This window comes from Thunnus albacares, chromosome 8 (genome assembly GCF_914725855.1).
Source record: "Thunnus albacares chromosome 8, fThuAlb1.1, whole genome shotgun sequence".
NCBI classification, from domain to species: domain Eukaryota; kingdom Metazoa; phylum Chordata; class Actinopteri; order Scombriformes; family Scombridae; genus Thunnus; species Thunnus albacares.
The window spans coordinates 24,269-49,526 of NC_058113.1; the positions used below are offsets into that span (position 1 = coordinate 24,269).

Here is a 25,258-nt window from a genome sequence, read left to right on the forward strand (position 1 = left end):
AGAGCTGAAATGACTGAAAAAACTTTTTTCACACAAACTCACTTCATTTAGCTTTGATTTGTCTCTTTATGCATAGAGGGTTTTCTATAAATGATCATGGATGGAGTAATCATTTACATTCGGGTAAACGGTGAAGCAACATGTATCTCAACAATATGGAAATTTAGCATTTGTGTTGAAGGCATATCAAATCTGAAAAAAAGCTGCTTTTGACCACAGATTTCAGAGGAAAGAAGCGCTTAAGTGCTGGGACATGTTGGTTGGAGATGGGAGCTGTGTCAAGTAAAAGCAGAGGTCAGCAGTTAGTTAGTGTTTACCCGGTATTCAAGAAGTTTCAAGTGCCAGGTTACCCAGAGGGCAGGTCCCCTGCAGAGTCACTCTCATCAGAGCCCCTCAGTGGGCCAACATCCTGCTGGCCAATCAGTGACATGTCTGGTTGAATTTCCTCCTCGTCTGACTGCACCAGGGGCTCATCACTCTCCTCACTGGCCACTTCCTCTTCTTGCATCCATGCTATGTCCTGGTTGGATGGTTGGTTGTTTGTGGGAGGGTCTTGGTTCATTGGGCTCCTCAAAGATTCAGAGGAGCAGGACTCGAGGTCTGGACCTGTTAGAGAAGACAATTCTGATTCTCAGTGGACTTGTACCACCTGGACCTAATATATTCAACCTGTCACATGTGAGTTTTGTGTGGTGCATTCATATGGGAGACAGATCAGCTATAGCCCATTCATTTCTCCAGGGTAGGTGGGGCAATTTTAATATTGTATTGGATGGTCATTGATTTTTACTCTATTCAGAGAACAGAAGTGTGATTTTTCTCCACCAACCTGAATAGCTGCAAAACCATTTACCTGCCATATCACTGCACTAATTGATAATTCAAGTTGATAAGTATTTTATGTCGAATTGTATTTTAAAATGACAGTTACTTAGCCAGATACAAGGTTACACTTACATTCGTCAGGTAGACAGTAACACAAGAACATATACGTGTTAGATGTGAACCGTATGCAACTTTGCACATATTAGCAATGACAACATAATAAGCCAGCAAAAAATGTGGAGACCGTGTGCTACTGTATATTCTCAGGTTGTGGAGTAGCTGAGTTTGGGTTACCTGAGGTCAGTGATGATCCAGCACTGATGTCATCACCAGTGGAGTTGAGGAAGTCATCCAAAGCCTCCTGATCTGATATGTTAGCTACTGTCATCTGATCCAGAACACACATATCAGCTCCTGTTGGCTCTGCAAACAACAAACACACACACACACACTTCCTTAAGCTTTATTTATATACACTTTTCTTTTGGTTAATGATAACTTAGTCTTTTAAAGTTTTCTTCAGTTACTAGCAGGCATATACATAAAGTTATTCAAGCCTGTCCCATTATCCACACTTAAGTGCACATTTACACACCACCAGGTGGTAGACAGGTAGGTCTCACATCTGAAAAATGCCAACATGCACATCACTTAACCCACACTAGATGTACACTTATCCTATTACTGCTTTGGAGCAGGCTTCAAGCGTACCCTACAGTTCATCCAATTCTATGCTTGACTCCATCCAAAGAATCTGTCAAAAATGTAGTTTATTTAATTCTCTGGATACCACTGAAGGTTGTGAAGATCCATTTTTATGGTGACCTGGTCCTGGTGGGACACAAGGCAAATTGGTTCTCTGGCTCTCTTATTCTCCATGAATGGACAAGACAAACTGAGATAGGAAAGATACCAGAACAGGTGATCCTTCCTCTGAATAAAAATCATTCAAATGTACTACATGTAAAGAAATAGGTTTACATCCAAAATCACAGACCCTGTTTACACTTGGTTTTAAAATGCGTCTTGGGCGATCGGATCACAAGTGGACAGCACTAAATACAAGTGTAAACGACCACCAATACACAGTGTGATCCGATCATTCAAACCACTTCCTGAGGTGGTCTGGGATGTATTTGACCACATAGAGACGGGTGACAAAGTAAAGGAAAAGCTGGTACAGGTCTTGACCCTTTTGTGAGGTGCTCCGGTGGCTCTGTTATGCTTTGGGGGGCATTTTTCTGACATGTTTTGGGTCCAATTGTCCCCTTAGAGGGAAAAGTCACTGCAAATCAATAGAGTTGGTCTGAGTCATCACCTTTACCCTGTGATAAAACATTTCTATCCCGATAAGAGAGGTCTCTTCCAGGATGACTATTCCCCAATTCATAGGGCAGGAGGGGTCACTGAATGGTTTGATGAGTATGAAAATGATGTGAATCATATGCTATGGCCTTCACAGTCACCAGATCTAAACCCAAACCTATGGTAGATTTTGGACTGACGTCCACTCTCCACCACCATTATCAAAACACCAAATAAGGGAATATCTTTTTGAAGAATGGTGTTGATCCTTCCAGAAGAGTTCCAGAGACTTGTAGAATCAATGCTAAGGCTGAGGAACACCGTTCTTCAAAAAGATATTCCCTCATTTGGTGTTTTGATAATGGTGGTGGAGAGTGCTGTCCAACATGTCAGTCCAAAATCTCCCATAGGTGTTCAATTGATTTGAGATCTGGTGACTGCATAGGCCATAGCATCATACTCATCAAACCATTCAGTAACCCCTAGTGCCCTATGAATTGGGGTATTGTCATCCTGGAAGAGACCACTCCCATCAGGATGGAAATGTTTCATCATAGGATAAAGGTGATGACTCAGAGCAACTTTGTATTGATTTATAGTGATCCTTCCCTCTAAGGGGACAAGTGGACCCAAATCATGCCAGCAAAATGCTCTGCGCAGCATAACAGAGCCACCAGATCCCTTCACTGTAGCGCTCAAGCATTCAGACCTGTACCAGTTTTTCTTTTCATTTGTCACTCGTCTATATCTTTTGTAGTGTAAACACTAATGCATCCTGATACGTTCCTGACAAGGACTTAACAGGAAATATGTCATCAATGCAGGATTTGGTGGTTGTTTTGGTTATAGTGCACCAACGCCAAATGACTTTGTCCTGCCAATCTCAACAGTTGGAATAGCCCTTACATGTATATTATTTCTTGAAACATTTTTGTTTTCTTAGCTAGCCCGTGCAAAACAAATCTGGTGCTTGTCTGGCGGAAGACTGATATAATAACTGTGCACAGGGCCCTTGGACCTTCTGCCGGAAGTGACGTAGGCAGTAACGAAATGGCAGTGGTATGGAGCTTCATGCCAGTCAAACATTATATCTTACTCAGTACCTTGCACTAATTGAGTATGGTGTTGTCCCAGAGGGTGACAGATACTGGCATTTATTGTAAGTGTTTTGCATATCATTAGGGGTCCAAGCACCAATGGTATTGGAGCCCCATTGTATTTACTTTGTTTTGTTATCATTTAGCAATCCAAGCAAGGGGAGATCTAGTCAAGTGCAAAAACTGTGTCCACCATAAGTACACCCTATAACAAAGGCAAACACGTTTTGCTTTATAACTCCCACACCATATATTGCATATTCAAGCTTTATATCTGTGCATTCAATGCACTGAGCTGCACACATGATGAAGGCCATGCCCAATTTTGCCTATAATTATTTTCCACAAATTTGCGGAATACGCAAAACCTACTTTTTCGAAGAGGTCCTTGGTTTTTCTAATTGGTGTCAAATTATTCTTTGGAACAAGGTTAGCAATAGTTATTTTGCTAAATTTTTATGTTGCATTTTGTTTCCTGGCTACATGACTTCGATCTTTATTTGCACTGTGTCATTTTAGGAAAAACAGTATATATCAAAACTTCAATTAACACCATAATGGGCACACCAACACAAGAGGTGATCACAATCTACCATACCAAGTTTAGTGCAAATCTATTTATAGGTGGTACTGCAACAATTTTTTGTATTTCCAGTGGAAATCATCATGTCACAATATTTGATATGCATATCAATTGTGTGCTCCAGGTATAAAGATTTAAATGTGGTGCAAATACATTAATCTGTAGATCAGTCACAATTTTTTGAATGTGTTATATATATATCAGCACGCACATTTTTTATTTCTCCAACCACGTGGAAATCAGATGTTTTCCACATGGTCCACAGGTAAAACATGAGACTCATTTAGGCTATTATAGAAGTTTTGTGTGGGGCAGCTGCTTTGCAGGTGAGCTGGACGTAATTGTGCCAAAGGAAGACAGGATGCATTCTCAAATGTATAAACATGAGTGTGGAGATGGTTAGAGAAAAATCTCTTCAACTTCAACTGATGATTTTACTGGTCAATATTCATGGCAAGTAAAACTTACCTGCTAAAAATAATAGTGACTTACTTCTGTGTTGTAGGTGTCCAGTGGACAGGTATTGTTCCATGTCTTGGTTAAAGGCTTCTTCATAGACTTTCTGTCGTTCTCTTAGTTTCTGCTGCATGGCCTGCTCCAGCTCTGCCACCTTCTGAGCATGCTCAGAATTCAGTTCCACTACAAACAGGAAAACAAATCATGTTAGAAGACCTTTTCATTTCTATACTGTTTTACAATGTACCATTAACAGTAGCATTAACATTAGTGTGTCTGTTGATACCATTTTACATAAACAGGTTTATAATCAGACGCCAATCAATATTCTGGTCAATTATCCCTAACTTGTCACAGTCATATCCTGTGACAATTACACCGATACACTTCATCAACCATTCAACCCAATTTTGATAATACCTAAAGAGGCAGGTTTGTTTTCACATGGGTGAAGTAGGTGTTAACTTTGTTAATTTAATAAATGAAGCTATATTTTAAAACTGTTAAACTTTTGTTTAATGTTAGATTTTGTCTAATCATCTCATATCATATCATTGATTCTGATGGTGAATTTCGCGATAATAGAGAACTTACAAAAGAGACAAATACTATTCACAGTACTATCATAAAGGTAGTAATGTATTGTATTGTGCAATAATCCAGCAGCAGCTCACCTTCCAGTGCCTCAACGTCCCTCCTGTTAACAAACATCAGACAAGTTTCCATTAACACACAACATGATCAGACAAGTTAGCATTACAGTCTGCCTTTCTAGTTCTCTGACTAAATAAACACTAAGAATCATACTCCATTGTCAACCAGGGAGTTTCAGTGCCTATGTAGAAGTGTCAGAGGACTCCCAATCCATTAAGGGACACATTTCCATAACTGTATGACATAACATGACATGACATGGCCCACAGAGCACTAACCCAGAAACCAAACCACAACTCACCACCAAGGTCCATGGTTGTAAACTTTCTGGAATTTACCGTCAAGAAGATGGTTCTAAAAATAGCTTGGCAGAGGAAAATTTTTCTGGAAGGATAACAGCTGATATTTGACCATGACTATTAAAACAGAAGTGGTTCAAAAACATAAGACATACACCAGGATCAAGAAAATTTCAAAGGAGACAGGGATCAGTTTCCAGACCCCCCTCACTAATATGAGAATCCACTGTGACTCTGGACCAAGACTATACGAGACCACGCAAAAAGCAGCCTGCAACATGAGGAAGCAGGGATTCATTGTGCAGATACCCAAATCCACTACCATGGATACAGATGCAGTGATGGAGTGGCTTCAACAGGCACAGCCATGGCAAAGAGGGAGAAAGAGCAATGGAGCAGCCCAGTGAGCAAAGGAAAGACTAAAAGAATTCGAGTGGATTCTCTCAAAGTAATCAGTCCTTCCCTATGGTACGTGAAACAATGCTAACTAAATAAGGATCCAGCTGAACAACTTATAAGGCATTAATACAAGAAATGCTCTCCTATATTATCCAGTGAATATTTGCCCATATTACCCGAACCTCCTTGCGTTGTCCCCTGGCCCTCCTTGTTTTTAGAGCAGATAGTTCAGTGGAAATGTAAGGTACTTAAATTTACTTTGACAACCTCATAATGACATCTTGTTTTTTGATTTATATACACATATCCTGTCTCTCTGGGATGCACTATAGCAGGCACTATCATATCTCTAGTAGCCTTTCAGATAATGTTTTTATTTTTTTGAATGAAGCAAGTGCCCTGCTATGTTAATTCAATAAATATTTGCCCAACCTATTTACGATGTCCCTCCCTTTTTGTTCTACATGGTAGAATGGTGAACGCTTGCTGTTTCATCAACTGCAATGACCATTCTCATGACTGACACGTGGGAAACGGATAGCTAATGGAGTGCTACTTTTCAGCTTTCCAGATTGGGAAGAGAGTTAACAAAGAGGAAGAAGAACAACAAACATCACCTTCAGCAGCATTTCCTGACACATTTTCATGTGTTCACGCCATTTTCACACAGGTAAGCTATAATCAAAACATTTAACTGTTATGTAGGACTGCTAGCTCCGCATACATGGCGTAGGGCAGCAAAGCTGTGTTGTTTGTTGTTTGGTTGTTGCTACAGCTAACTTAACACAACTAGCTGGCCACATAGCTGCATAGTTATGTAGCTTTGCAGCCATCAAAGAAATTGTGTGTTTTTTTTGTCAGGAAAACCAGCCTATGAAATGCTACAGTGTCATACTGACTAAATACCTTCATTACACCTTGGGCACACAGAAGTAAAAGTAACGTACATTGAATGGTTAAAACGGAGGTCAAAGAGATTTTTATTGTGTACATTTATCGTTTTGAGCAACTGGAAACCATCTACTTAAACTGTATACTTTTGACATAAACCCCCTTGTGATGTAGACTGCATTAACATCATTGTTCATATGTTGCATACCATGTGTTACCATCATAAATGATAGAAAATGAATCCAATTCTGAATCTCTTCATTTGTGTAACATAATGTTGATTGTTGATATATATATATATATATATACACACATATATATATATATATATATATATATATACACATATATATATATACATATGTATACACATATATATATATATACATATATATACATATATACATATATATACATACATGTGTATGTATATATATATATATATATATATATATATATATATATACATACATGTGTATGTATATATATATATATACATATAGGTATATGTGTGTGCTTGTATGTGTGTATGTATGTATGTATGTATGTATGTGTATATATATATATATATATATATATATATGTGTGTGTGTATGTGTATATATATATATATATATATATATATATATATATATATATATATATATATATATATATATATATATATATATATATATATATATATATATATATATATATATATATATATATATATATATATATACACACATACATACATACATACACACATACAAGCACACACATATACCTATCACAAATTATGGCATTAGTTTGCTAAATGGGGCTTCTGCCTTTTCTGTACCTGGCAGAGAAACAAGCTCAACCAGAGCACAAAATGTCACAGGGGCGCCACAAGATAAACACTCAACACCACTTCATTGATGTCAAACAGTAACTTTACGTTACAGTTTATTTTACTTAGTTCAGATTTTAGTGAAAAGTCAGGAATTATATAACATGGAAACATCTGGTTCCACAGCTCCACTTCCCATAGATTCAACCTAAAATCCTGTCAGCAGGATTCAAGCACTCTGCTGTGTTGCCACCAAGTGTCTACAATTATCTAGTGCAGCCCCCTCTTTTACTGCTGCGTTACCACAGCAGTAAAGCAGACAAATGAGATGAGAAACATCTGTATGTAGCAGAGATTTTAGAGTGAGATTGGGATGGGATTGGGCCATAGTCCAATCTCTGTGACAATTCACCTAAACAAAAAGAAAGGAAAACCCTATATGGAGGCTGTGTGTTGGTATTCTGAACAATAAGGCAGTGATGGAACAGACAAGAGCAGAGATTAAAATATATATATCGAGGGAAAAAATGGAGAGGTAGATCCTGCCATATTGTAGGATGCTTTAAAAGTGGTTATATGTGGAAAATTGATTGCTCTGACATCACTGCAGAAGGAGGCCCAAAAGGACAGATATCAACAGCAGGTGTTAATCTTGAAACAATGAGAAAAATAGACCCAGTAGTTCTTAAACAAATTAAGGAAGTAAGAAGAGAAATAGATGACATCCTCAAGGATGAAATGGAAAAGAAAGCTAGATTTATAAAACAAACATTATGAATCAGGTGCAAAGGCAACTAGACTATTGGCTAGACATCTGCATAAACAACAGACCTCTATCTCTATCACAATCAACAAGATAAGAGACCCTCATACTAATTACTTGAACCAGAGGAAACACTAAATGTGTTTGAGGAATATTATAAGAAGTTATATTCCAAACCTCCCTCAGCTGATCAGAAACTCCGTCAACTCACTTGACCTGCCATCTACTGGTTGAGAATCAGAATAGCACTCTTTCCTCAGAAATAAAATGTGAAGGCCAATAAATCCCCTGGTAGTGACGGGTTCCCCTCTGAGAGGTATAGAACATTTAAAAATGAGCTAACTCCTTTGCTTGTGTCTTCTTTTAACTGGACCCTGAGAGAGGGAAGGGCACCCCTATCATGGCGGGAGGTGATTATATCATTCATACCCAAAGAAGACAAAGATATAGAACAATGCAAAAACTTTAGACCAATCTCAGTTTTAAATGTTGACTATAAGCTCTATATCTCGACAATCTGTATAAGATATGAGATCTTTATACCTGATTTAATTGATGAGGACCAAACTGAGTTTATTAAATGGCGCCAGACCCAGGATAACAGTAGAAGAACTCTCCACATTGTAGAACATAAACAAAGAAAAGGCATGAATGCTACCTTGATCAAAATTGATGCAGAAAAGGCTTTTGATAGTGTCAGCTGGGCATTTTTATATTTAGTACTCAAAAAATTTGGTCTAAACAAACAATCAATATAATGCATTAGAATGACATGACCAACCGTCAGAATTAAAGTAAATGGACGTTTGTCTAGTAGGATATGGTTAGACAGGACTACAAGAAAAGGCTGTTATATTCCCTCTATATTGAGCCCTTAATGCAAGCAATTTGGCAATTTTTTTTTTTTTTTAGAGAACCCAGGTGTTTCCCCCTGCTGATGGATTTCCTCAAGGTCTATGGTCACTACCCGGGAAATAAACTCAATTTAGCAAAAACTCAAATTCTTTCATTTTATTACTCTCCATCTCAGCAAATTAGGGATATATAAGACTTGAAATGGAACTGTAAAACTATAAAATACCTTGAAGTGACAGTAACCAAGAGACTTAGCAAACTGTATAAAGCCAACTACAGTGTTACAGAACAAAATATTCAAAAAGATATACAGAGATGGACAACTATTCCCCTAGACTTTAGCTCTAGAATTCAGGTGGTTAAGATGAATATTGTACCAAGGTTGTATCTATTTCAGTCTTTACCAGTAATGATACTACAAAACAAATCCACCATCAGGGATAAAATAATATCAAGGTTTATTTGGAATGGTAGAAAACCCAGTACAACATATACATCACTCCAACTTCCAAATGCTAAAGGAGGAATGTCCCTAACAAATTTGCAAAGACCTCTAGCCTGTTGGTGCATCTCAGACTATGAAGCGAGATGGAAGGATATAGAAATTAAACTTCAGAAGCTACAAATACCAGTCTTGGTAGGAAATAAAGAACAGATAGGAACTATAAAAGTGATGTATCACCCAGGGTTCAAACAATGGAAAGAAAGCAATCACTGCTCTATGTACTGTACTCAAAGATGGGAAATGTATGAGCTTCCAAGAACTAAAGGTGAAATTTGATCTGGAAAAACAAGACTTCTTTAGATACCTACAAATACAAGACTATTTTATGAAAGAGGTGAAAACTTGCAACCTAGATTTGAATGGTATAATTAAAATTATATTGGATGCATGTCAACAGGGCAGATCTCAGGTCATTTCAGCCTTTTACCAAGCCTTAGGGGAGAGTAAAGAGAAACTCTACACTATACATAAAAAACAAATGGGAATCTGAACTAAATATAGAAATCTCAGATGAAACATGGTACAAAATGTGTATGACTCACAGGCATGGAGAGAGTCTGGTTGAAAGAACCTATCTAGGTTCTTCATTACACCCCAGATCAAAAGTAGACAACTAAAAACCCAGCAACCATGTTGGAGGCTCTGTGGGGACTTGGAGGCCAGCCATCGCCATATTTTATGGAGCTGCACAAAAGTGAAGCCTTTATGACATGCCAATGAATATCTGACGTTAAGTTATGGAATACCTGAGAATAAGAATGTGTATATGTCTGAGGTGCCCTCGACTTTGTTGTATTTGTTCACTGTTGTATTGTTTGTAGTTATGTGTGTGCTGTATGTGTGTTGTGACTAAAGCTGAAAACGCAATAAAAATTAAAGTATTTTAAAAAAAAGAATTATGATTTGAAGGGAAGGAAATATGTGATCAAAATAGTAACAAACAAAACTGAGTATTGCATTGCTTTGTATCTAACTGTTTATTTGCATGGTCCCCACAAAATAACCAAATAAAAACAAATTTTAAAATCTCCAAGCAATCAGTGGCTACTTTAAATATCTGGTAGTGTTTGACAGTGGGTGTAAAGTAAAAGTTCAGTTGGTACTCAGAAAGCATTGAGGATCAATAACAAGCTCTTGTCAAGTGTCTACTGTAACATCTCACATTAAAACTATTTTTAGTTGAAAATAGGAGACATTTAGCCCCAAAGAACACAAGTGAATAATATATTATATGAATCTCATACCTCTTCTTTTTCTTATAGACTTCTAGTTGGTTGATATGATGTTGTTTAAATGTCTGTTGTTCACACTGACAACACAGGGTCTCCAAGAATACCAGTCTGCTTTCCATCTCCTCAAAGTCACCTTCCAAATGAGCTGAAGACAGACACACACACACACACACACACACACACACACACACACACATATATATATAAAAACTCAGTTAAGAGGCTTTCCATATAAACTATATTCCTATTAAGTTTTACACAACACTCAAAAACACTGTTTCATGGTGGAACATGCAAATTGACCAGCACACCACATCGAGGGTATTCCACAAAAACTCAAGATTTTGATAACCTTTCATCACAAAGGTCCTTGGGTGAAACCGAAAGAATTTGAAGGCGATCTGATTAATTATTTAGGAGTTTGTTAAAGTACAACGCCTGCAAAATGGCAAAACAGAAAAAAAAATTGCAAAGTAAATTCAAAATGGCTGACTTCCTGTTGGACACATACATACATGTTTTGGGCAAAATTGTCCGACATGCCACACTGAGGGCATTCCATGAAAACTAAAAAGCTTCACAATTTAGCATTGCAAAAGGTCTTTAGATGTCACCTACCAAATTTGAAGATACTCTGGTTAAATCTCTAGGAGGAGTTTGTTAAATTACAACGCTTGTCAATGGCTTCACTTTGCAAAAAAAATTCCAAAGTAGATTCAAAAGGGCTGACTTCCTTTTGAACTTATGGCTATGGTATGGCTCCAAGAGGCTTTTTTTTTTTTTTTTTTTTTTTTTTAAATCTGGAGATGTTACATTAGCCTACCAAATTTCATACATCTACGGAAAATTGAAAGGTGGGGGCTTTGACTATGAAATTTACTAGGGGGCAGCTTTGAGCTATTTTGCCACCCCCGTGCCCAAGACCCATATCAGATATCAAGTAAAGCCACTTTTGATGCATGTTTCAGGAGTTTTCAAGCACTCCTAGAACCTCAAAAATGCTAAAAGTAATTAGTGGGCGCTATAGAGCTGATGTACCACGCCCAAGCCCAATTGTGATACTAATTGCAGTACTTACTAATTAAAAAATAGGTAAAATAGGTAAGTTTCATGATTTTTCACACACAATTAAGTCCTCAAACATGTTCGTAAAATGAAAATTGACACATGAAATCCAAAATGGCTTCCTTTTAGGTGAAAAAATTTGAAAAAATATGTATTATGTCGATAATGATGAGAGCAATGAACCCACCGAATTTCATGTATATCAAATAAGCTTTGTGCCAAAATGGCCCTGCGTTTGGGGGCGCTATGGAGTCTGCAAGCAATGCCCCAACCCAGTCACTGCAGAACTTTGCATTTTTCACCGGTTCTGACGTGTTTGCCAATTTTTGTGAGTTTTCAAGCATCCCAAGCCCCTCAAAAATGCAATGGCGCAGGGGAATAATAATAATAATAATAATAATAATAATAATAATAATAATTAAAGCTGCAAGCAGTGATGATCAGGCCCTCACACGCACATAGGGGTGTGCCACAGTCGAAATGCTGTTATTGCAGAGCAACATGATACAGCAATACATTAACCAGAGGGCACCTGACATGGATATACATTTTCATGAATATTGGACATTGCATATAGGCGATAACTATCACTTCATGTGTCCACTATGTTGCGTTAAGAGAACACCCACTAATTGTATGTCATATTGTTGTATATCATATATAGACCACATCATGTAATTTTCATATAAATCAGATGGCATTTATCACGTAAGATCGTCTTCCTGTTGTCAGTAGGTGGCACTATGACTATGACTCAATATTGACACGTAGATGTGCTGAGGCCTGGACTATTATCAAGCATGAGAAATCTGGGGCAGATTGGACAATGTAAAGCATCACAAAGGTGTTTGGATGTAAGCAACAAAATTTGAAGTTGCTCGGGTTAAATCTCCATCTTAAATCTTGGGTTAAATCTCTGTCAATGGCAAGTCGACTCAAAATGACTGACTTCCTGTTGGACTTAAAAAAAAGCCTCTTGGAGGCTTTTTTTTAAGTCTGGAGATGTTACATCTGCCTACCAAATTTCTTACATATAAGTCAAATTTAAAGTTGGGGGCTTTGACTTTGAAATTTTCTAGGGGGCGCCCTCAAGCCATATCGACACACCCAAACCCAAGACCCATATCAGATATCAGGTTAGACCAGTTCTGATGCATGTGCAAAGTTTTGTGAGCTTTCAAAACCTAAAAAATGCTAAAAGTAATCAGGGGGCGCTATACAATTGAAATGCCATGCCGAAGCCCAATTGTGATACTAATTTAAAGACTTACTTGTTTGAACATAGGTGCAAAGTTTTGTGACGTTTCACACATGCTAAAGGCCTAAAGCATCTGTTTGTAAAATGAAAATTGACACATGAAATTCAAAATGGCTCACTTCCTGTCAAGTGAAAAAATTTCCAAAAAATGTATTCTGTCCAGAACAGTGAGAGCAATGATCCCACTAAATTTCATAAACATCCAAGAAACCTTATTCCAACATGGCCCTGCATTTGGGGTCGATATAGAGCCTGTTGGCCACACCCAAGCCCATTCACTCCAGAACTTTGCAATTTTTGCCACTTCTGATGTGTGTGCCTATTTTCCTGAGTTTTCAAGCATCCCAAGCATCCGGTCAATTTTCAAAATAAAACACCTTGTGCAGACTCCCGATCAAATATGAACAATGAACACAATTAAAACAGACAAATTAAGAAACCATTTAACTACGTAGCCTACTTACCCATAGTAGAAGCACAAAAATCAAGGATTATGTCACCATGTGATTGGCTTTCTTTGACAGAAATTAAACAGACTACATACCTATAGTAGCAGTGATGGCATCAAGTTCACAGATAAAAGCTGGTAAGCTCTGCAGTTGGTCCTGTAGTTGTGCCAGGGCTGTTCTTCTTCTCTCCCAGTGTGCTGAGAGCATCACCATGTCCCCATCTACTGCCTAACAAACACAGAGGGCCAAAGGTAAGAAGAAGCAGAGAGGAAAGCTATAACAAACTCACTGTTCTCTCATCTACTATAAGTTTCACATTAGTAGAAACAGTTATAAAATATTTATACATTAATAAACATTAAACAGTTCCTCTCACTGCTTCAGCATTGAAGCTTTCAACCAGCCAATGACTGCAAGACTTTTTATTTTGAAGCAGCTACAGTTTCCTGTAGCCTCACATGAGCTTAAAAATACCCTGTGGAGTTTTTGTATGCAAGTAGCACTATGGAACCTTTTTTTATGAGTGGGTCCCTTTTTTGTTTCTCATGTACACACAAGGATGCACATGCTGCAGGTGACATAATGCATGTTCCTGCCGATGGTTTCACACTATTCCACAAATCTACAGGAGGCAGCAACATGCCAAGAATGCAGCAATGCACCAAAAAAGGCAGCAAGCTAGTAAACATGAATATAAAAACTACATTAATATAGTGTATGGGAGAAAGAGTCCTTTTAACACATAATACCTAAATTGCAAGTGTTCAGAAGTAAACAACATACAACAACATACGGCATGTTGTTGTATATCAATAATTAGTGGGTGTTCTTTAGCGCTACATAGTGGACACAGGAAGTGATAGTTATCTTCTACATGCAAAGGCCAATATTCATGAAGATGTATATCCATGTCAGGTGCCCTTTGGTAAATTGCTGTATCGTGTTACTCTGCTGTAATAGCAGTTCAACTGAGGCATAGTTCGACTGCAGCACACCCCAACGTGCACAACGGAGTGAGGGCCCGATCACTGCTGCCTGCAGCTTTAATTATTCTTCTTCTTCTTCTCCACCACAATGAAACGCATTTTGAGGAGCTGAATGTACTCGAAAACTCATAACACTTTGGACATGCATCAGAAATGGGGGGAAACTGTATCTTTTACAGTGATTGGGTTTGGGCGTGGCCATGGTCTCCACAACGCCCCCCAAACGCGGGTCCATTTTAGAAAAAGTTTCTGAGATGTTCATGAAATTCAGTGGGATCATTGCTGTCACCATTATACCTGGAAACTTTTTTTTTTTGCCATACAGAAAGTTGGCCATTTTGGATTTCGTGCATCAATTTTCATTTTACGAACACATGCTTGAAGCCTTTAGCATGTGTGAAAACTCACTTCTCTTGGGTCTCGGGTTTGGGTGTGTCAAAATGGCTTCAGGGTGCCCCCTAGAAAATTTCAAAGTCAAAGCCCCCAACTTTAAATTTGACGTATATGTATGAAATTTGGTAGGAAGATGCACCTTCTCCAGACTTAAAAAATGCATATGCATTTCAGTTGACCTCTACTAAATATATTGCTGTAATAATGACCCTTTTGTGTAGCAGCGCCTACCTACAACACGAAATTCAGCCTTATGTGACAAAAATCATCCGATTCACATGACATTTGGAAGGTGTGGCCTACACTTGATATATAGCAACTTGAAGTACTATGCTTGTCAAGCACCACATAGTGCACACAGGAAGTGACCTTTAACTTGTTCATGCAACGTCTGACAAGAGCCTGGTCCTGAACACATCTGCATGCCCACAGTAACACGCCCCAACGTGCCCAGAGGTGCAAGGGCGCAATCATTGCTGCTTGCAGCTTTAATTAGGGCCTGAGCCCAAAGGGCGAAGACCCTATTGTATTCCGTGTGTTTGTTTCTTTCTTATTATTATTCTTTATTAATACGCCACTTCAATCCTAAATTTGACCCCTAAACATGCTCAAAAACTCACCAAATTTGGCATGCACATCAGGTCTGGTGAAAAATTTGATAAAATGTAGAAATTAACCCCCAAAGTGCCAAAATGTGCCCGAGAGTGCCACCTATGTATCTAAAATGGCCGCCACGGCCCGTAGGAATGTCGTAGAGAGATCGAACCAAAACTCAATTATTCGTCTCATCAAGACCTACAAATCATACGCTGACACCCCTGACCTAAATCCAACAGGAGGTCCGCAGTGTGCTCATCAAAGTACGACTTTGTGCCAATTTTGGACCTTGAATATGAATGGACCTATCTCCTCCTAGGGCGTTAATGGTATCGGCTTCAAACTTTAATACATGACTTATCACACTGTGCTGAACAAAAGTTATTAAAAACTTTGTAATAACTCCAACAGTTTAGATCTAGTAAGCCCTGAAAGTTGTAGTGCGACATCACACCTTACAATGTAAACCAATGGGGAGGCAATCTCTGGGCATGGACTTTGTGCCAAACTGGGGCGTCTGACGTCTAAACTATAAGTCCGACCACTTTCAAACCTGTATCAATGGATTTGTGTCGAAAATTCCTACAAAAAAAATGTGATTTTTAATGTAAGATTTGGCCAAAGTTATGGGATTAATCGGGATATTTCACAAGAAGAGTACTCTGAAATCCTTCTCTCCAGCTGAGAGGGAGAGAGAGAGAATGGGAGGGGGGAATGAGTAAAGTAAGACCTGTCAGCCTAGGTCTGAAAACATCTACATGCCTGTGACAGAAGCCCTTGGTCTGCGTCACACTCCAGTTACTTAGTGTTTCTACACATCTGACAGCAGTGTTTAATCCTCACACTCCAGTTACTCAGTGTTTCTACACATCCGACAGCAGTGTTCAATTCTTACTTTTTTTTCAAGGAGTACATGTGCTCCTAAATGAAAAAAAATTAGGAGCACACATATAACTTTAGGAGCACACTGAAAAATGTAGTAATAGTTTCTTTAAGAAAACAATTCATTGCATACATATTTACAATTTATCATATACATATTTAAACTGTGTGTCTGTGTGTGTGTGTGTGTGTGTATGTAAATCACAATTTATGTTGTTTTTAGGGGTGCACGATTATGGCAAAAATCATAATCATGATTATCTTGTTCAATATTGGATCACAATTATTTAACACAATTACTTTTTGACTGTCATTATTGCCAATTGCCGATGTTCATATATGCACATATTTTTTCCCCACTTGGCTGAGGAAACTATTACACATGCAATCAAATATTGTACTAATGATCAAGAAAGACTATAGCCTATATGAGGGAAGAACTTGCATGCTGAGCTACTGAACTCCAGTCTTCCTAAGTTCTTCCTTCATTTATTGTCTTTCTTGATCATAGTATAATCTATGCTTACATGCATAATAGCATCCTCAGCCAGCTGGTAAAAATATGTGCATATATCGGCTTCGGCAAACGGCCACAATGAGTTGGAAATATCAGCATATCGGATATCGGCAAAAATCCAATGTTGTGCATCCCTAGTTAAAAGTCTTTACATTCCTAAAAATAGACTTGATGAAAATTAGGAAATTAATTTGTTTTACACACAAACTCATCAAGGGTTTTCAATTTACTAATTGAAATTCAAGTGAATGGGCACAAACTTGCATGATTTTTATGACACAGGTGTGAGCAAGGCAGCCATGTCTCACCCTGCAGAAAATTCTCATCCTCACACTGTTGAGATTTGATGTTTTGCCATGACAGAGGAAGTTGCTATAACTTTATTGTAAATGCTCCAGTCTGCACCAAACTTTACATGTTTGATAAGACTCCCGGCAAACTGATGCAAACTGGCTAAATAGCGCCCCCCATGAAATTTCAGTAAAGCAGCCCCAACAGTGGGCAAAAAGTGTTTATCTCCTTCTTGCACTGTCTGAAAACAGCCCGGGTCTGAAGACATCTATATGCCCGTCACAGAAGCCCTTCGATTGTGCCGCAGCCTGATGTGCACAAGGGCGCGAAGGCCCGTTCAACGCTGCTTGCAGCTTTAATTTTATTTACATTGAATGTGCTGAAGCACAAAGCCAGAGGAACAAATTTCTAACTGTCCAAATACTTACAGTTTGGACTATATTTCACATGATATGACGATGTGGACGACACAGTTTTTGAAATCTTTTGCTTGTTTTGAGGACTGTAACTAATGATTATTTTCTCCATAAATTAATCTGCTGCCTACTTTCTCAGTTAATCATTTGGTATATAAAATATTGAAAATATTTTAAATTGCCCATCGGAATTTTCTCAGAGTCCAGGTTGACATCTGATTTTGTCCCACCAACAGTCCAAAGCCCAAAATATTCAATTTACAATGATACAAAACAGAGAAAAGCAGAAGATCCTCAATAACCAGAGAATAGTGGGCAATTTTGTTTGATTATTCCTTAAGTGATTAATTATTAAAATTGTTGACTATAACATTTCTGTAGATTGTCCAATTAATTAATCAATAATTTCAGCTCTAGCTCATTTTATGAAAATTTTTGTGTGGAGTTGTGTTTCTATAAAATATGAAGTTTGAGTATAAAACAAAAATGTCTCCATCACTTCACTGAGCCTATGGAAAGCCAAAACTGGTATCTGACAGTGCTCTGTGGACATTCTCCCACAATGAGTTGTAGGTTTGATGTATTTGCAGAAAACATCCACATCTGATATCCATTATCATATCGAAGACACTTGTATGTTGAGAATCATTAACAGTATCTCAGACAGTGATGTTGCAGAGCAGAATAGAGAAGTACTGATCCTACCTCTGCAGCCTGAGCATAGTCTTTAGTTCTTTTATGAAGCAGAAACCAACTCTCCTCATACCTACAGAAACACATGTACATATACATAAACATACACTCACCATATACATCAAAGCCATCTTGAAACAGTCTGTCTGTGTGTGTGTGTGTGTGTGTGTGTGTGTGTGTGTGTGTGTGTGTGTGTGTGTGTGTGTCTGTCTGTGTGTGTGTGTGTGTGTGTGTGTGTGTGTGTGTATATTTCTGATCAGGAGGTTGGTGGTCTGTTTCCTGCACAAGTGTTTATTTATTAATTTAATCAAAAAGATGTTTGATTTTAGATCAAATCTCTGTCACAAAGACTGTCAACAGATCAGCATGTCTGCTCTGTGATGAGTACACTATAGTTACATTAAAATATTAAAAACATACTGATACATTAAATATAAAAACATCTGGACCATTTTTCTATATATATTAGTTTATCATTTTAACCTCTGTATAATACAGTGCTTCCCCTTGGATTTTTTTCAGTGGGGGTTGAAGGCCCACCGAAATTACTAGTGCTGTAGGGTAGGGATGGGTATCCTTAGGATTTTATCAATACTACTGAACCAGCATGCACTGGTGTTGTGTTTGTCTGTCAGAAACTCTGTCATAAATTGATATTTTTATCCAATTTTTAAGCAACAATTTTACACTACATTTTTAGATCCTGGGACCAGATGCATAAATGATGTGTATGCACAAAAACCATGCATTCGCCATTTCCTGCACATAAACTGGTATTTATAAAGAGACTGTGTGGTGAGAATGTGTGCACCTCACACATTCTTCAGACCAGGCATACACATTTTTCTAAAGCGATCTGAGGATGATGTCATGAGGTGAAGATGAAATTTAAGGTGAGAGATGGAATCTTTTGTTTGGGTTGATAACCAGCTGCACTGATTCTGTGATTTTAATTTGTGTGTTTATACAGAGATCTGCGCATTTATACACATAACATTGATTAATTACTTTGTGCGATTAATTTTATCGTTGTTTTAATTTACACGGGAGTCAATATTTTATTGTTTTTATTTTATCCTTAGTTGTGTCACACCTTGTAAAGTCAGTTTAGATATGAGCACTCCAAACTGTTCACTGATTACAGTATTTCCAAAAGGTGCAGATCTCTGCGCAGCAACTCCAGCTCAAGAACCTTCTCTCCTTCTGACAAACGCCCTCAACTGTGTATTTCATCACTGGAGGGCAGCAGTAGAGCTCCTGCTGCAACACCCAGAGCTCCAGTTGCTTTGGCTGTTCTCCAGCCTCCCTTCAGCTAGAGGGCTGCGCCACTGGACCCGCTGAACATGACCAACATTGATACTAATCCAGCTAGCCTGGTTAGCACCATGCGCCACCTTTCACCCAAACTTGCCACCTACAACAACTGTATGGTAAGCAGCAATCTGGAAATTGTGATAGTAGGTTCTATTGTTAGACATTTTTTGATGCAATCACATATTGTCTCTCCGGTGGCAAGGTAGTCGACCTAATTGAACTCATTCCAACTTTCATCGACCTGCATCCCACTTTAAATTTTGTTTTAACGCACGTGGGAGCAAATAACGTAATGGCTAAGAATTCCAGCAAATTACATGCAGACCTGGAGTCCCTGTGCTATACAATTGAGAGTCTGGGAAGATGTATTATATCTGGCCCCATTCCAACTCTCTCCAGAAACTGAATGTTTTAGTCTACTCTTCAGTCTCCACCACTGGCTAAAAAGACTTCTGTTCTGCTGCAGGATATGACTTAGTCTCCAACTTCAATTAGCCTACTTTTGGACTAATTCAAGCCCGTACAGAGCAGATGGTGTGCACCCAAATAGAAAGGGAACAAAGCAGTTGAGTGCTAACTTCATCCGGCTTATAGCTTTTATTTTTATTTTCTTTTTTGTTCATTCTGATATGCACCACGGCAAGACCCAATCCAGACCTGTGTGTCTCCCACTATTACATCCAGGTCTAACAGTGTAGGTCATGCCACTGTGTGCTCTGACTCTGAAACTCAGTCTCTGAAAAACCGATTACAAGTGGACAGCTCTAAGTACAGGTGTGAATGCACCCAAGACGCATTAAGGACACATTGAGATACGATCACTCAGACGACATTTAGAGGCAGTCTGGGCCACATGTGGCCACATTCACTTAGCGGTGGCATTTAGCCTCCTGTGTTCAAATCTTTTGATAACAGGATAAAGAAATGCATTATTTTGTTTTCCGTCTTTTATGTGAATTAAAAGAACCTAATCCACCTCCCATTTTTTTTCCTGTTTTCCCCATTCACCTAACCCGTTTTCCTCACCAAATCGACAGTCAGAATAGAAATTAAAAAAAAAAAAAAAAAAAAAAAAACAAAACAAAAAAAAACAGAAATAACTTGTTTTTCACTTGTCTGTCTAAAAAATATTTCAGAATGTGGAAAGAGTGAAGGCACTAAAAAGAATCTGCCACAAATCTGAGCACAAGTGGCATAAGACCAAATTGTAGGTCCATTATATTATTTATAAGGTCTTGCTCAGTAAATATAACAATCAAATAAAAAAAATCAAGACAACATTACTTTTCTTAAATTATTACTGAAAATTTTTATAATTCTAAGTTTCTGTTCCGTACAATTGATAAATTGGTCAGTCCCTTCAGACCCGTACCCGCTGAGCTCCACTCTTCAGAAAAATGCAATGAATTTGCCTCATACTTTAAATTCAGGATTACCAATAGTAGGAACAATATTGTGGCTTCCTCTGCTAGTGTGAGTGACTGCTCTTATTACACTCAGTGCCATACTGCCAACACTTTCTCCAACTTCACCCTTGTTCAAAGTTTTGAACTGCAAGAAGTAGTACAACCGTTAAGCTCTGCAACATGTGCAATGCCTACCAAGTTTTTTTTGAAAAGTGTTCTTTTCAAAAAAAAAAGAACAGAAAGAATATGTTCTTTATATATATATATATATATATATATATATATATATATATATATATATATATATATATATATACACACACACACATTTTTTTTTCCTTCCTTTCCTGTTGCCAAGTGCTTGCTCATGGGGGAATTGCTCTATGTGCAAAGTGCTCTGAGATTACTTTTGTTGTGATTTGGTGCTATATAAATAAAACTGAATTGAATTAACTAGTCCGGTCCCCCAAGCCCCACTTAGCCACCAAGGCCCAGTCTGAGGTGTTCCCATCATTCAGGGAAATCCTTGGTTATAGATTAATAATACATAACAGAAGATAGATAAATAAGTATGCAAACAAGTCAGTAAATAAAATAAAGTTCTGTGAAATCTTTAGTTGTATGTTTGTGTATGGCCTGTATGAAGATGTCTGTATATTGCCGTGCCTGTAAGATTGGTAGAAAATGAAAATAAATGCTTATGTAACTGAAATTCATACAATTACCCAATACCAAATATTAACAATGGTGACTCTTAGGCCGGCTTTCTCACTACCACTGCTCCGTCTCTTCATTCACTCTCCGGCTTGCTCAACCACAGCTGCTCTCTCGCTCTCTTTTTCTCTAATCTTTTTTAAAATGAGTCAGAAAACCAACAGCAAAGTCTTATATTATCACACAAAGAGAAATGTCCTCCCCTCCTCCTGGTAACGTTTTACAAGGAAGGGTTTTACAGCTCTGATCAGTCTGATCTTTGGCCACCACAGCTTTCAACCACAGTGACATTGAGTGGCGTTTCTCCAAAAGTTGACTCTGTCTCAACTTTCCAGCTGCAGTCAAAAGACACTATCCCCATTTAAATAAATGGGAGGACTGGCATTTTCGCTGCACCGCCTGATTCGGTCTCAATACAGCCTTAAAATAATTATAATTAACAGTAATAACAATCCACATATATTCTGTTTCTCTAACAGGGCACATTGGTCCTACTGATATGGAAGGGAAAATAAAGCCCTGCTACAGAGATAGGATTGTCTTCTGCATGTGGCCACAGAACACCATAATAGCACACAAAAGCCATCCTTTTAACCAACTATTGAATGAAATAAAAATATTAATCTGGAATGAGAAAAAGGTCCCTCCCTGTTCTGCATAACATTTTTTTTTTTAAAAAATCACAATATTGAAAAGAAAAAATACATAATCTTTCCCCTTTTCCAAGCTTAATAATATTCAAACCATCTCTAAAGGTTGTCTGAGTACTTTTTCTAGCCCACAGCTGCCTGCTCTTGATAGGAAGGTGGCCTTATTATGATGTCATCAGATTTTAGGGGAATCTTTGATAATCTGGCTATATGGATCCTATAGGTGGATGTGAGAGACAGGAGGCACAGACTGACAGTCGCTATGTAGGTCTATGGCTAATATTATACTGAGAAAATATCACTAACTTGCTGTGAGTAGCTACAATAAATGTATGTATGAACATATAAAATATCATCAATAACTTTAGGAATATTTTATAAATATCATTGACGTTAGGTGACTGAACCCTCTATGTTCAAAGTCTCAGTATGGATATGATAGGAATATTATACAGAGGTTAAAATGATAAACTTAGTAATCTATGCACCAGATGTTTTTATGTTTAATGTATCAGTATGTTTTTGATGTTACTGTAGTCTATTCATCACAGTGCAGACATGCTGTTGTATCGACAGTTTTTGTGAAAGATTTGATCTGAACTCAAACATCTTTTTGGATAAATTAATAAAAACCTCATGTGGAATACAGACCAACCTCCTGATAGGAAATATATGTGTGTACATGCTCGTCATGTGTGTTATAGGTTCAAAGAATCACATGCATGTGCGTGATTCGATGAAAAAAGATAGAGGCAGACGAATAAGTACTTTTAGTATATATGCGTGCATGCTACATTTTGACGACTCCTCTTACCCCCCGTGGTGTGCATGTATGTGTGTGTGCAGAGACCTGCTAAGGATTTCCAGTCCAGCGTTGAAATGAGGAAGGCTTTCTTCAAACCTGGACAGCAACAACAAACTCAGATGGAGTTCAGATGAGATTTTAATGTTTAAACGTTGTTTAACTTTTATTTTGCTGTTTTTAAAATAGTTAGAAATTTTGAGGAGTGAATGGCAATTTAAACAAGCCAGTAACTTTAATACTGTAATACCACCTATTTCCATTAGAAATGATACAGGGCAGTATTCTGCTCACCTGGGCTTCCTCCTGATTTTGGTGTCTTTTGATTTGTCTCCAAGGGTCTTAAAGCTGGAGGTGGGGAGGGAGGGAAAGAGACAGACAAAGAGAAGTTGTCAGTTCAGCAAGGAGGGGGAACACATGCATAGCAGTATGAAGGCCTTTACACACAAAGTTAAAACTAAGGCTGTCCCTTGAAAGTTGCTGAATCAATGCATCGGTCGGAAAGCCCCTGAGTTGACTCACATTTTGTCAGTCGAATCACTGTTTATAATGACGTTCTCAAAAAAAAAAGACAGAGTAACGCAGGGTGACAGTGCTACAGGCTATAAACTTTTACAGTCTTGTCTCTAAATGATATAAATACATAACTGATGGAAACAGAGAGAGATAATGGACACGGACAACAGCGCAACGCAGAGCGACCGTTTTGCTACTTGTAGCTGACAGGAGAGACGCTGTGTCCATCTGTTGCGGGACTCCTTTTTCTTTTTGTTGCTTAAGATAGTTCATTATGACTCTGACTGTATGTTTGGGGTTGACGTCATGCTGCAGAATGCAGACGCATCCCTAATGCAATGCCAGCAGGGAGAAGAATCTAAACATCTTAAGTGCCTAAAACTTTTGTACAGACGACGTCGTCGTTAAATCATTAGTAATGAACATCTGCTGAGTGGCTGATACGTGCCTTTGTTTCCACACAGTGCCTGGATTAGATAGAACAACAATATTTTTGTCTGCTAGATTGTGGCTGTGACCTACAGATATCTCGGGTGAATTTGATTAATAAATGTATATAAGTGATACAGCAGATTTTAAAAAGGCCCTCTGTGTGAACTCTGTCGGTACATTGTAGATAGGAGGCTTTTAGACACCACATTGCTGACAAAGAAACATGCTTTTTTTGCATTCGATAGTTAAATTTGTCTTTAATTATCATTTGTCATTATTGATGCTTTTAGTGCACAACGGATATGTATTTAACGATAGGTTCACAGATCACATGATCGTCAGCTGAAAGCAAAAAGTAGGAACAGCTACGGCCGACCAAGCTAATAAACACTAGGAAGATAACAAACCGAAACTTAACGCAGTCTAATGTTGACTTTTTTAAAAATGACAATAAATATAATTAACTACTTGTTTTAGGTGACTAGTTGTGCGACAGAAGTATCAGCTGACTACAAAGACAGAACTAAACCGAATGAGGGTGCGTGACGTTAGTTAGCAATTAGCCACTACAGCTGCTAATCAGATCATAACAGTGTCATAATTAAGTCTACATGTTATGTTACATACCAAGGAGTAATGCACACATCTAATTTAGTCATACAAAGATGTCTAAGGTGGGAGGGTTGTCACAGAGAGCAAGCTGAAGCAGAGATAATGTCAGAAAGCAGACCAACCCCGTTGTGAAATCCTGCTGGACCATGTGAAGTCTTTCTCTGAAGTTTTCAAACATGATTCTTCTCAGTCTTAGTTTTCCGATCTGATCTTCCTCGTTTAAAACACCAACTTTAACTGGATGTCTACGTCAGAGTGTTTTACAGCGATATGCTGCCCAACTAGCTACATCTGCTCCGACTACACTTTAGTCGGGGTGGGTACAGGAAATGGCGTGGGAAGGGTTGTGAAAATAAGATGCGCTCCATTTGGCTGTGCCGGCGTACCGCCTCTTACGTAGCGACAAGGGCGGGGAAACACTGGACAATGAATGCTTGACCCCTACGGTGAGGGGATCCCGTGGCCCTGTTATACTGTGGGGGGTATTTTGCTGGCATGGGTTGGGTCCACTGAGGAAAAGGTCACTGCAAATGAGTACAAAGTTGTTCTGAGTGATCACCTTTATCCTATGATGAAACATTTCTATC

General features: G+C 38.3%; 1 protein-coding gene across 1 annotated transcript in view; it reads right to left on the bottom strand.

Annotated features, from left to right (window-relative positions):
- The window catches only part of LOC122986867 (dysbindin-A-like), a 38,522-nt gene extending 13,512 nt beyond the window's left edge, over nucleotides 1-25,010 (bottom strand). The window contains exons 1-10 of the mRNA XM_044358320.1: nucleotides 24,794-25,010; nucleotides 23,406-23,459; nucleotides 23,160-23,210; nucleotides 18,238-18,298; nucleotides 13,546-13,678; nucleotides 10,691-10,823; nucleotides 4,941-4,963; nucleotides 4,303-4,449; nucleotides 1,120-1,248; nucleotides 318-606 (exon numbers count right to left, since the gene is read on the bottom strand). Of these exons, the coding sequence (XP_044214255.1) occupies nucleotides 347-606; nucleotides 1,120-1,248; nucleotides 4,303-4,449; nucleotides 4,941-4,963; nucleotides 10,691-10,823; nucleotides 13,546-13,678; nucleotides 18,238-18,298; nucleotides 23,160-23,210; nucleotides 23,406-23,459; nucleotides 24,794-24,849 (1,047 nt within the window). The 5' untranslated portion in view covers nucleotides 24,850-25,010 and the 3' untranslated portion in view covers nucleotides 318-346. The remainder of the gene's footprint in view (nucleotides 1-317; nucleotides 607-1,119; nucleotides 1,249-4,302; nucleotides 4,450-4,940; nucleotides 4,964-10,690; nucleotides 10,824-13,545; nucleotides 13,679-18,237; nucleotides 18,299-23,159; nucleotides 23,211-23,405; nucleotides 23,460-24,793) is intronic.
- Nucleotides 25,011-25,258: the final 248 nt, after the last annotated feature.